Source organism: Nicotiana tabacum, chromosome 15 (genome assembly GCF_000715075.1).
Source record: "Nicotiana tabacum cultivar K326 chromosome 15, ASM71507v2, whole genome shotgun sequence".
Taxonomy (NCBI): Eukaryota; Viridiplantae; Streptophyta; class Magnoliopsida; order Solanales; family Solanaceae; genus Nicotiana; species Nicotiana tabacum.
The window spans coordinates 70333021-70347387 of NC_134094.1; the positions used below are offsets into that span (position 1 = coordinate 70333021).

A 14367-nucleotide genomic window follows, 5' to 3' on the forward strand; every position below is an offset into this window, starting at 1 on the left:
TGGTTCTAGTCTACTTTTATTTTCACTCACCGAGTAATTTTCGTAGCCCTGTTCGGTCTTCTTAAAAAGTTTGAACATTTAATAATGTTTGTAAGGTTAATATAGTCAGTATGTGCTCCTAATGAGTGAGAAGTGAAGCTAATTCCCATGATCTGAAATGATAAACGCCGAATGAAATTTCGGTCCAGTAATCAATTACCTACTCCAAATTCCTTGTGCAATTTTGAGAATGTCAAAATCTGAATATCGAGTCATCTATGATAAGAGTATAACGAAATTATCCAAATGTGTTGGATAAATATTAGAGATACAAGTACTAATCAGAAGAACTCTTCATAAATGAATGGGAAGCGACAATTCATAAATAAAGGAAGAGAGAGAGTTTTGGATATGAAAATTGGTTTGTTATGGCAAGGCGTTGTTTAGATTTTCGTTGCTACTTGCTTACCTTGGTGCAAGCAAAGAGACAAGATACAATGAGTCTCTTAGAAATCTTTTAATGTGTATTTAAGTAGAAGTATCGACAAACTCTTATATCTTTCAACTATTTTTGTGGGAATTTAGAAATTAGAAAGAATAAAGAAAAGGGACTCTTGAAGACATTGACAAAATAGGACCCTAAAGGTATAGTCACAGAAATTCAAGATGTAGATAGGCATTTATAGGGAGTAAAAACAAAACTCCCTAATACACTTTTTTATACTGATTTCTTTGAATAATTGTATTCGCAAATTTTAGTGTCTTGTCCAAGAGGTAGTTTTAAGTTTTAAATCACTCTAAATAAATTCCAATATAATGCACCGTAGGGCATGAGAAATTTTCTATTTTTATGATTTTTTGCTGACAAAACCCTTGTTTGCCTCGTCATGGGAAGAATAAAAGAATGATATGACTGTTCATCAGAAGATCCAGGTTATTTGAGTTTCATAATTATTCTGATCATTAATTCCTACGTCTTTTCAGAAATATATATCCGCCTCAAAAGAACTGCAGTATGTATTTTTTTTATTTCTTTTACCATTTTATGACACTATTGCAGAGATTCTTTTTCAATATGATGTAAACAATTTTGTAAATTCTTTCAAACATGCAACTGATATTTCCCAAAAAGTAGGCATCTAAATTCCATAAAAAATTAAATAGATTAACCCAGACACTGAACACCGTCATTGGTTTTGGATAAAGATTACTGAGCAATTTGTGACCAACGAGACGCTAAAAGAATAATTTAAGATATGGTTGTTAATAATACCTTAGATGACTCATCGAATCTACTAGTCCGTTGATCAGTTTATGTGGCACCATTTAACTTGGCACAAAATTTTGAGACAAAAAATACTGCATAATGAACAGGTCTGCTAATCTACGTGTCAAATGTAACCAGCCTTGACGATGGCCCTGTCGCATTTCACCGGTAGGCAGGGATAAAGCAACTTCAAAGAAATCGGTATATATAAAAAAAAAAATAGAGTTTCGAAACAGATTTCTGATTAATTTATGTCTCGCTGGTATGTTGCTTTATTACAATACATTAATACAATTGTTTTTGGCACTTGGTACATGTTAATGCTTCCTCCTTTCAACAAGCGCTTACCATATTAAAATAAAATCGATTGATTCTCGAGAACAGGTTAATACTACTGTATGTTTGAAGGGAATATTTCCCACTGCAGTCTAAGTAAACACTTAAAAGCCACGATCCAAATTCTCATATCCGCAAATTCAATGCAACTTGTTGTTTTTACATAGATGAGATGATGGATATGAAATGCATGTCAATTGTCTAATGGTACAATCCATGAAGTGAGTCTTCCCAAACGGTTAGAGAATACTTTGAACTCAATTGATTCTTTCCTGGAGCTAAGTTTCTAGGACCTCTGATGCAAAATAGGAGCACAAAATAGACAGGTCACGGCTATATTTGAGTGGTTAAAACAGGTCAAATCAATAAACTCTGCTAACGTATGCTTGGATAAATATGAGAGACTCAATTTGGACTAAACAGTAGATTATAACTAAACCCATCCACCTCAATATCATTTTAGTTGTCTGCTCTTTTTATAAATTATTTAATTACCAAATTATAATGTGCTAGGATTATAATCTATAAGATAGAGATGACAGACTTATGAATATATGCCCAGCACACCAGACAGGTTTGAGCGGAATATATTTTCATGGGCAAAAATATTTAACACCTAACGTGAAACCCCAACCTAGAATTTTTTTTCTTAATGGTAGATCAAATGCGATACGACAATCTACATTAGGGGCTAATGAACAATAAGACAATGCTCATGTTCAACTTACCTTCGGGAAGACACTCCTAATCAACAGATTCTCTGCCCCATTTTGTTTTGGGAGAAAACCAAAAGATCCTAGACCATGGACCTTGATGTATGCAACCTGGACATGTTACTCCGGCTACACCGAATACATTTGAAACACAATAAAAGACCAGGATAAAAACAGGCTACATCAGGCTTTTTTTTTTTAATTACCACCTAACACAAATGGATGTCAACAACCCATCTAACATAGGTGCAGCAATACCAGAAGAAATCCTATTGAACATCAACCAAATCAACCTCAATAGCATCCAGCCAGAAAAAGCTGGTAGACACTTGATGAAACTCGTCAAGAATCCATAAGGACCACAAGGTACCAATTTCAGTTAGTACAACTTTGACACCACATTAAGGCACAGTAACTTGACAACCGCTGCAACAGGAAGGTGACATTACTGACTTTCAGACACCCACACTGAGCAATGCTGGACGACAACTCTGGACCTTCTCAACCCTTAAACAAGCCCTAGTACTCACTGGAACAGTAGACAACCAAATTAATAGATGCCGACGAACACAAAAAGAAAAGGATAAAGTAAACAAGAAGAACAAGCAGGAAGTATCAGAAATAGGAGAAGAAGAGAGAAACTAGACAAAATAGTTCCCTTTTGGAGGATAGCGGGTATACTTCCTACACAGAGTTTCAAAGCTACAAAGTGTCTTGAGCATAATATACGTAAACTGTACAAGGAATACATAGATGATTCACAACTTATAGACAACTTTAGGCAGAAAATAATCATACAAATCAAGTGTATCACACAACAGACCTGATCATTCTCATCATCTGATTGTGAAGGAGACTTTTTGGACTCAGATGGTTTCTCTGCACCGCAATTCTGTCTGTTACACTTGGTCCGAAAAGGATAGTTTATGTTGTTGCATTTCTCACATTTCCAGCTTCCCTCTGGCGTTTCTGGCTCTGAAATTTGGAGTTGTTAGAAAGTTAATTAGAATTAGTAAAATATAGCATGCTAGAGGACGAAAACTTACTAGTATTCTTCCCCGATTTGGAAACCTGTGTTGCAAATAAAGATAGTCAACAAGAAATCAAAATGTAGTTGTGAAACAACTTCCAGAGTTGAGATAAGTAGGAAGAACAAGAAGTCAACTTGAATTTCAAAATCAGATCATCTAATGTAAACTTAGCACATACAGAACTCTTGATAGCAAATAACATTTTTGGTCCAAGATAACCTAAACTTCATTCAAAATAGTTCAAAATTGGTGGTGGATACTAAGAACGAAACAATATCGTATATTATCAGGTATAGATCCTGGAACATGACAGCAAGTCAAACCTGAGAACCAGGCTTTGGAGTGTTGCACTTCCTCATGTTACAAACTGTTCTAAAAGAAAAGTTGACATTTCCACATTTAGGACATTTCCAGTCATTATCACGTGTTCCATCTGCGGAAAATATGGAAAAGAAGGTAATAATTACAGATGCCATGAAACTAATGCAGAATACAGGGATAGAATATATACTGCAGAACACCACCTTTCTTTTGAGAATTTTCTTCAGGATAAAAACCCGGCCTTGGTGCCTGCATTAAGAATTAATATTACTCAGTCTCTTCTTAACTGAACAGAAAATCATCATTCACTCTGTGATAAGCATTTGCCACAAGGGTGATGACATAACTTATCGAGAAAGATTAAAATTGTGCGACATAAATACCGGAAGGGGAGAAATATTAGGCGGTGTATAAAGAAAAATGAAATATTCAGTTAAAACTGTAATGAACCAAAATTTAATGCCGACTGTCTATGATACGATCCTAATAAGTGCACTTTCCAATTCTAAAAGAACCAGTTTCAATTCAGTTGTAATAGTTTGCTAGGTTAGTTAGCCTCACGTGACTAGCACAGGCGCGTGAATAACTGGGGAGTGTGAGTCCAAAAGTTAGTTATAACTAACTTTCCCACCTTCCTCTATATAGTTGACATTTTCCTCATTTTGTAAGGCATTAGAAGATTTTGGAATAAAAGAATCTCTCTCTTATCTCTCATTCTCTCTCACTCCATCTCTGTTTCCAGAACTCAGTCGAGCTCTACATCGAGCAAGTTGTTCAAGGACAATTCTTCCATTTGTTCTTTAGGCGAGCTCAGTTTTCTTTCTTTTTTTAGTTAACATCTGTTGAAGTTGCAACATTGGTATCAGAGGTTTTTGCTCCTTGGATATGTGGAAATAGGTGATCACAATACTCGTATGCAAGAGCTGCGTAAGGAAGTTGACAATCTCAAGGGTTCGATGGATGCAGTCACAACTTCTGTTTCGGAATTGATAAGTTCTGTGGATCATAAGGTGGCCCAAGCTATGGAGGAAATCAGGAAATTGTTGCTGAATAATTTGACTACTACTGGGAGTCATCAACATGAGGTTCCTGCTGAAAATGAAGGTCCAGAAGTGGTGATTACGCGACCTAGAGGTTACCAATTACCAACTCGCGATTATCATGTGGAGTTCCCAGCCTTTGAGGGCCTAGGGTTGAAGGACTGGCTGTATAAATGCAAGCAATTCTTTGTTGTGGATGGCACTCCTGAGGATTCTAAGGTGAAACTGGCTTCGTGCAAGTTGGAAGGAAAGGCACTACAATGGCACCAATCCTACATGAAGCATCGGGTGACTAGAGAGTGGCCTCGCTTGGGTGAGTATGTAGCTTGTTTGTATGCCAGATTTGGATTTGAATTGTTTGACGACCCCGTGGGAGATTTCAAGGATTTGAGACATGTAAACTCTGTGCAAGACTATGTTGATATGTTTGATGAATTGCTTACTAGAGTAGAATTATCAGAAGAGTATGTTAGTTGTTTTGTTAGGGGATTGAAACCAGAAATTGGTTTACCTGTCAAAATGTTGGCACCCAGAACTTTGGCTAAGGCAATTAGTCTAGCTAAGATTCAGGAACAAACCTTGGTTGTACAGAAGCAGGTTTTCATGGCCACCTCAATTCCATCTTACTCCACCAAAAACACCCCAAAATTCCCTTCTGTTAATTCCCAATTCTCCCAACACTCTGCTCCAACGCCCTCCAAATTTAGCCAACCTTCCAGTCGACCTCTAAATTTCCCTACTACATCTACAAAATCTACCTACAGGAATGCCAAGAAATTAACCCCAGCTGAAATGGAGGAAAGGAGTAAGGGACTATGTTACAATTGCGATGAGAAGTATAGCTTTGGGCATGTGTGTAAGAACTGGAGATAATTATTTTCTATGGAGGTAGAGGAGGGAATAGAGGAAGTTGAGTTGGAAGAGGAAGTGATGTTAGATCCGGCAGAATTGTTAACAATGATAGGTCAAGGGTTGGAGACTGATGCTGAGGGGTCCATTCTACCTCATGTATCAGTCCATGAATGGACTGCATGATTTTAGAACTATGAGAGTAACTGTGTCAGTCAAGGGAAAGGCTGTGCAGGTTCTAATTGATACTGGGAGCACTCACAATTTCTTGGACCTAAACACTGCCAAGAAGTTAGGATGTGTTTTGACAGCTATATCCCCTTTTGATGTATCTGTTGCTGATGGAAAGGTGCAGAGCAACTATATATGTAAAAGATTGGTTTGGAAAATGCAAGGTGTTTCTTTTGATTCTGATATGTTAGTGCTGCCAATTGGAGGTTGTAATATGGTCTAGGGAATTCGATGGTTAATCACACTGGGTGACATTATGTGGAACTTTAAGAAACTCAGGATGGAGTTCAGTATCATGGGACATAAGGTGTCATTGAGAGGAGTTCAACCTCCTGCAACCAAGATGATTCAGCAGGCCAGTACGGACAAGCTATTAGCCAAACCTCCAGAGCTGTGTATGATATTTGTGGGTTTATTCCTTGAGAATCAACAAGGAGTTGAAATCAGTCTTTTCACACTGGAAGGCATGCCAAAAGAACCAAGTATGAGCTGGGAGCTGCAGTCTATATTGCAGAAGTACAGTGACTTGTTTGAGGAGGCAACACAACCACCTCCCTCAAGACTACATGATCACAAGATCACTTTGAAATAAGGTGTCTCTCCTATCAACATCAGGATTTACATGATTTACAGATATCCTAATGTTCAGAAAAATGAGATTGAAAAGATGGTGAATGAGATGCTAACTTCTGGAGTTATCAGGCACAGCACCAGCCCCTATTCATCTCCTATTGTAATGGTGAAAAAGAAGGATGGATCATGGCGATTGTGTGTGGATTACAGGGAGTTGAACAGCTGCACAGTGAAGGACAAGTTACTCATACCTGTGATTGAAGAATTGCTGGATGAGCTTCATGGTGCCAAATACTTCTCTAAGCTGGATTTAAGGTCAGGATATCATCAAATTAGAATGTTTGAACCAGACATACCTAAAACTGCATTTAGAACCCATCATGGCCATTATGAATTCATGGTTATGCCTTTTGGCTTAACAAATGCCCCTTCTACCTTCCAAAGCCTAATGAACTAGATTTTTCACAACTATCTCAGAAAATTCATCTTAGTCTTTTTTGATGACATCTTAATATATAGTCAAAGTTGGGATGACCATCTGTTGCATTTAGAGGAAGCTTTCAAGGTCCTTAGATCTCATACATTGTTCATTAAACAAAGCAAATATGCTTTTGGGGTCACACAGATGGACTACTTAGGCCACATTCTGAGCAAGGTGTAGCTATGTATGAGCAAAAGATACAGGGTGTGCTCTTTTTTGATGACATCTTAATATATAGTCAAAGTTGGGATGACCATCTGTTGCATTTAGAGGAAGCTTTCAAGGTCCTTAGATCTCATACATTGTTCATTAAACAAAGCAAATATGCTTTTGAGGTCACACAGATTGACTACTTAGGCCACATCATTTCTGAGCAAGGTGTAGCTATGTATGAGCAAAAGATACAGGGTGTGCTAGACTGGCCACTACCCACCACCATAAAGGGGCTGAGGGGATTCTTAGGGCTGACTAGCTACTATAGGAGATTTATCAAAGGATATGGCATCATTGCAAGGCCCCTCAATGACCTGCTCAGAAAGGGCAATTTTCAGTGGAATCTTGCAGCAACTGCTGCATTTGAAGACTTGAAACTAGCTATCACATCAGCTCCTGTCCTAGCCCTTCCAGATTTTTCCAAGGAATTCACAGTAAAAACAGTTGCTTCTGAAGGGGGAATTGGAGTTGTCCTAGCACAGGATAACATGCCAATTGCCTTCTTTAGCAAGGGATTATTAGACAAGAACAAGGCATTGTCTGTCTATGAAAGGGAGCTGTTGGCATTGGTTTCTGCTGTACAAAAATGGAGACCTTATCTACTAGGAAGGCCATTTATCATCAAAACTGACCACCACAGTCTTAAATACTTGCTAGAGCAGAGGATTACCACTCCAAGCCAACAAAAATGGCTGGTCAAACTACTTGGCTATGATTATTCTATAATCTACAAGAAGGGGAAGGAGAACATTGTAGCTGATGCCTTGTCCAGGAAAGAAGAATCCATCCAGCTTTACAGCATCTCTGGTGTCAACTCAGACCTCTTAGAAACAGTTATAGCCACATGGAGGCAAGACCCTGCACTCCAACATCTTATTCAGTCCATACAGGATAAGCATGTCAACAAATGCTTGGAATGCTACCTTAGGTGCATGACCTTTGAGATACCTAAGGAATGGCCACAGTGGTTGCCCTTGGCTGAGTGGTGGTACAACACCACTTTTCATTCCAGCACCAACTTGACTCCATATGAGGCAGTGTATGGCCAAAAACCACCTCCTTTACTTCCCTACATGAGCTTTGATTCCCAACTAGATGTGGTGGATAGAAGTCTCCAAGCTAGAGAAGCTACTCTGAGATTACTGAGGTTCCAATTGGGGAAAGCTCAAAATAGAATGAAGGTGCAAGCTGATAAACACACGACTGACAGGACTTATGCATCAGGGGATTGGGTATATGTCAAGCTACAGCCCTACAGACAACTCTCTCTTAAGCAGCATGGTTTTCAGAAGCTATCATCCAAATACTTTGGGCCCTTCCAGATCCTTGCTAGAGTGGGATCAGTAGCATACACCTTGGATCTGCCTGCTGGTACCAAGATCCATCCCACATTCCACATTTCGCAGCTAAAAAGAAAGATAGGGTCTCACTCAGCTGCAGTCACCTTGCCTGTGGTGCACTGAGAAGCTGGTCATGTTCTGCTGGAACCTGAAGCAATTCTTGATAGACGGATGATTCAGAAGCATAGGAGAGTTGTATCTCAAGTTCTAGTCAAATGGTTCAATGCCGCACCTGAGGACAGTACATGGGAAGAATACCACGACCTTAAGCAGAGGTTTACTCACTTCAATCCTTGAGGACAAGGATTATTTGAAGAGGAGGGTATTTGATACGATCCTAATAAGTGCACTTCCCAATTCTAAAAGAACCAGCTTCAATTCAATTGTAGTTTGTTAGGTTAGTTAGCCTCACGTGACTAGCACAAGCGCGTGAATAACTAGGAAGTGGAGTCCAAAAGTTAGTTATAACTAACTTTCCCACCTTCCTCTATATAGTTGACATTTTCCTCATTTTGTAAGGCATTAGAAGATTTTGGAATAAAAGAATCTCTCTCTTATCTCTCATTCTCTCTCACTCCATCTTTGTTTCCAGAACTCAATCGAGTTCTACATCGAGCAAGCTGTTCAAGGACAATTCTTCCATTTGTTCTTTAGGCGAGCTCACTTTTCTTTCTTTTTTCAGTTAACATCTGTTGAAGTTGCAACAGTCTAGTATAGTCAAACAAGATAATCATGTTCAAGAAAAAGCCGAAACTTAACCCTACCATGCCAGCAGGGGCCATTGGCAATGCCAAACCGTATCGGTCCATATGTGGTGGCACACCATACATCCCACCTGTAAACAAAAAAGTTCAGTCACAACATTATTATGGAACAACTGAAACTATATCGGGTTATTCCAAAGTTAGAAGTCTGACAGCATAGTGCTGTTTACATGTCATGCGTGACATTGACACATAATTAGTAATGGACAAAACAAACATTCCTTAATCTGCAATAAGCTAATCCATCTGGAAACCTGGGACGTGCACTACAACATTAAAACATAAACCTCCAAGCAGCACTCTTCGTTTTTTTCTAACTTATAATTGGTTGAGGTTAAGAATACATACCATTTCCAATCACAGACCCACCAGTGTAAGGAGGTGGAGCAGAGAAATGCAGTGGGCGGTATGGGCTGCCCCCAGAAAGGCGGCTCCCAATATTGTAATGATAAGCTGAACCCCCAGAAAATGGAACGTCATAGGCTGGCATGGATGGTCCATTGAACAGAGAACCACCATAAGGTGCTACCCCCATATACATTGAAGAGGGTGCACCAGACCCAACATATGCAGCAGAGGGTGAATAGCTCTGTGGAGCTTGCATTGGTCTAACTGCAGATTTCTACAAAGGCAAAGTCTTTGTCAATATTAGCAAGATTTGTTAAAATCTCATATTAACTATAATTTCAAGATAAGCAATGATCACTCAAGATACACTCAGACTAGAAAGTTAAATTGTGAAAGTGTTCATGAATGACGAATCTTTCACCTAATTAAGATACTTTTTGAAGGATGTGGATCATGCAAGATATGCTTAGTCATCGTGAATACCAAAATTGCCATGATGACCAGCATGACTTGAGGAATATATTCTCAGATAATATGATTGTGTGGGCATGTAGAACTTTAAATAATCTCTACATCCTTGACACTGCTTTTATGCATTTTATCATGTATATTCTATGCATCCACAAGACATCTTTTAAAACAAAACACTAAGTTAACGTCTATCTAAGGCTCAAAAATAGTCTCACATATTCAATGATTTTGGCAATTCTAGCATGATTGCTATAAGCTAGTGGTTATGCAAAGAAGAAGGTGTGTCAAACGTGAGGGTCGGAAACGGTTAAGCAAAAGTAGGGCACATGATAACTTGGGCTGGAAAAACGAGTTTTAATGAAATCTGCCGAACTCTTTGGAGAAGTAACAATCCTTTTAAAGCAAGCCTAGAATTGATTTCACTCATTACTCATGTTTTTCAGTATTTGGATTGAAAAAAAAGGCTTTTCATCTATCCTTCATCAGCAAGAGAAAAAAATCAAAGGTTCAAACCACTCCATAAATCCAGCATCTTGGGCATAGTTAAACTGAAAGCACAAGGAGAGGAACAAACTTCATAATACCGTTAAGGGTACTAAACCCTGTTGCATATTCCATAAATGCTATAAACATAAACCATCTTTGCAAAAGAACTCAGGGCACCTGGCAGGCTAAGAAACTGGGAACGAATTCCCAGCTTGGATCATTGGATGATTTTAATCATTTCCAAAGAAAATAATTGCTAGCAAGAGAAAAAGAAAAGGTAAGAAAACTAACAACCAACCACAATAATCAATTTAGATGGAGCATGATGTGGAGGTAGGATTTAAGAGAAATGCTGAATCAGAGAGCGAGTAATGAAACGAATGGGGCTCTAGGTAGTCAGACAACAAGGTGAATAGACATAGAGTTGAGTTAATATGAAGCATCTTGACTCTCGTAAATGAAAATCCAAGCAACACCCATGGTAACAGCTGATTCGTTGAGGCTAGATATCAGGAACTGTGTTTACCCAAACATCTCTACGGGTTAACCTGGTTTGGGGTTTTGGGGGGAGATATAGAAATGAAAAGCTAACTTTAAGAACTGTGTTTCAGAAAACTGATGCTAAATTATATAGGCAGTAGATGCAAGTGTACTTACAAAAACAAACTTTGCACAATAATTTACTGCACAGTTGGAGGCTAAATTTACAGAAACAAACAACACAACTTACTAATAAAATCATTTAACGGTATACACGTAGCTCTCCCAAACTAAAACGTGAAAGTAGATGATATCTTACTGAGTTGTGATCTGCAGGCCTAGACTGAGTACAATTGCGCATATTGCACGTGGTTCTGAAGGAGAAATTGACATTCCCACAGCTCGGACATGTCCAGTCATCTTCCCTACGGCCACCTACAATGTCAACAAGCTAGAAGCTTTTAGTAGGGAGCAAACATTGTGAACCCTCTCCACTTAATACAAAACAAAAAATAACAGAATGAAACAACGAAGTACAAAACTATCAGAGCATTAAAGATCCAATGGTTCCCTCCTCTTCAGGAACCGGGATACATACCGTCAGTTCGGGCACGTTTGGCAGCAGAAGAATTTCTGTTATCAACCTGGAAACAATTATAAAAAGCATGTCAAAATACAAGTTTTAAAGCCCAAACAAGTCAATGACTAAACTACTCATCAATTCAAACAAATTGGGGTCCCCTATATGAATCAATCCTCTACATCAATTTCACCCTATTTAGGCACGTCTCGTTCCAACACTAGGGTATCATATATGAATCAATCCTCATATATTCGCTCTCTCTATTCAGACCAGTGTTTTAAAAGGCGTTTTCGGGGCAAGCCTTGGGGCGAGGCGCACCAAAAAAGCCCTGAGGCGATGGTGTGTGGCGAAAGTCTAAAGAGGCGTACGCCTAGCAATTCGGGGCGGATGACCGGGCGTTTGAGGCACGTTTTTTTAGTGAGGCCCAGAGACTTTTTCAAATTAAAACAAAATTTGTTGAATAAGTCTTTCATATAATAACCAAATTCTCAAAAGTCAGCTTGGTAACTACTCAAAAGTTTTAAAAAAGAACTGAAATGTATTAAATTTAAAAGTCAACACCTTTATTATTGATTGAAGCACTAATTCATAGTCTTTCCCAATTCTTTATTTTGTCCGCTAATATGCTAATATATCCTAAAAGCAACGAATATTCAATTTTTCTTTTTACAAATACAAAGAGAACTACATTCTCCTTCGTAGCAACAAGTTCAACGTTTAAATTGCAGGTTAGTCATCCTTTTTGTTCCTCCAGGCAGAAAACTTTATTATTTTAGACTCAACTTACTTGTGTTTCTAGTAACGTATAATAGATTGTTTTGACTAGTTTTTTGTGGGGATGGAGCACCTCTATATATATATTTCACATATTTATAGTTTTAAAAAATTTTATGCAATTTTTTATCTTTATACAATTTTACATATTTATAAATATTTACTGTAATTATATTATTTTATAAAATATTAAAAATTAAATACCAATGGGGCTTGTCGTATGTAAAACGCCTCGCCTTTTAAAACGCTGATTCAGACACATCTAGCTCCAACACTAGTAAATAAGCCAAACAATAAGTAGAAAACAGAAATAAAAAGCCTTCAATAGTTCGTTATAAATTAGTCAAAACCCCTTTTATAGATTCAGGTAAAAGCCAAAAAGAAACCCTAGCTTCTATGTATCGACCCAATATCCTACTTAGGATAAAAATGAAAATACTTTCAGGGGTAGATAGAAAGATCTTAAGCAACGAAATAGGGAATATCACAAGAAAAAAATTGAAACTTTATTGAATAAATGATAAAAAAGAAAAGAAAGATGATTGAAAGTTGAGAAAGATCAAAACCTGAGACATAGCAGCTTGAAATTAGAGGAGAAAGACGGTGATAAACTCTTTGGCCGTCGGCCGGAGTTACGAAATTGTGTCGGAAAAACACCGAAAATAAGGCGGAGCTAGAGAGAGAGAGAGAGAGAGAGAGAGAGAGAGTGTGTGTGTGGTGGTTTCGTGGTAAGGTTATAAATACGAACAAGGGGAAGGGCTGCGAGTAAAATGAGTCAAGCAAGTCAAGCTGCTTCGATGGGCATGGGCCTAGTTAGGTCCACTTAGTTTTCTCTTGAAGGCCCATCCTCTGCGGAAGCCTCTAAATAGGTGATTTGCGCGAGGAGGCTATATATATAAAATATCATGTCAATATATAATCTGGCAATAATTGATGAATGAGAAATTATTTAGTGTTGTCTACCGAATTAAGGAGAAATCTAATTCGTACAAAACTCGTATCTTGTATGAAATATTTTGATTCATGGTAACAATTTTGGATCTCACTTAAGCTTGAATTTGAAATTTGGGTTTTCGAAATTAGAATTTGTTTTGAGTGTTGTTATTGGAATATATTAGGTATATTTTAATGAGTTTGAATCTCAATTTTGGGACAATTTTATGGAGATTTGAGGTGGTTTGGACTGAAATTTGAACCAAATTCGAAGTAGAAGATGAACATGGAAGAAAATAATATGTGTATCTCACTGTATATCTCCGATATATCAAATGTGTACCCCTTAGGTATGACTTGTATATCCATGTATATCTATGTGTGATGTATGTGAGATACATGTTAAATACATATGTCGCAAAGAAAATTTTAAACTCGATTTTAACTATGAATTTTGACTCCAAATTAGTGCAAATCAACTCCAATTTTCCTTAAATTTTATATATTGCCTTATCTATATATTTTCAATAAATTTCGACCATACCAATTGGAGAAAAACTTTTTCTGCTTAGGGTTCTTGAATGTTTTATATCATTACTAATGAATTTTAATTTCAAACCAGTCCAAATCACCTCCAATCTCTCTCAAATTTTGTATATTGCCTTATTTATGTGTTTCGATAAATTCCAATCATATCCATTAAAATTATTTTTTGTATAATTTTTTTTAATGTTATATTATATTGGTAATTTTTTATGGCATTTTTTGGTATCATGATTTGATGGCTAATTATTGGTAGCATTGTCTATTTATGTGTAATGATCCGACCGGTTATTTTAAGCTTTAGCATCCTGTTTGGTAGTTTTGAGACCTTGAGTAGCTTCATATGATGCATTATGACTTGCGTATATGGTTGGTTTTGATGTTCGAGAGGTTCAAGATTTATTTGGAATAGTGATTCTCAATTTGAAAGCCTTAAGTTAGAAGAGTTGATCAAAATTTATTTTTTGATTAAATGACCTTGGAATCGGGATTTGATGATTTCAATAGGTTCATATGGTGATTTTGGACTTAGGCATATGTTCGGATTTGAATTTGAATTTTTCTAGAAGGTTTTGGCTCTATTTGTCGAAAGTTGGCAATCTGAATAATTG

At 37.5% G+C, this 14367-nt stretch overlaps 1 protein-coding gene across 1 annotated transcript; it reads right to left on the minus strand.

Moving 5' to 3' along the window:
- Window positions 1-2463: 2463 nt before the first annotated feature.
- Window positions 2464-13002, minus strand: LOC107824418 (ranBP2-type zinc finger protein At1g67325). The gene is made up of 10 exons (XM_016651173.2): window positions 12847-13002; window positions 11522-11567; window positions 11243-11358; window positions 9487-9760; window positions 9139-9209; window positions 3851-3896; window positions 3650-3759; window positions 3342-3366; window positions 3119-3270; window positions 2464-2824 (listed from the first exon to the last, which is right to left on the minus strand). Exons 1-10 carry the CDS (start codon window positions 12853-12855, stop codon window positions 2822-2824), a joined length of 852 nt encoding a protein of 283 aa, XP_016506659.1. The 5' UTR covers window positions 12856-13002; the 3' UTR covers window positions 2464-2821.
- Window positions 13003-14367: the final 1365 nt, after the last annotated feature.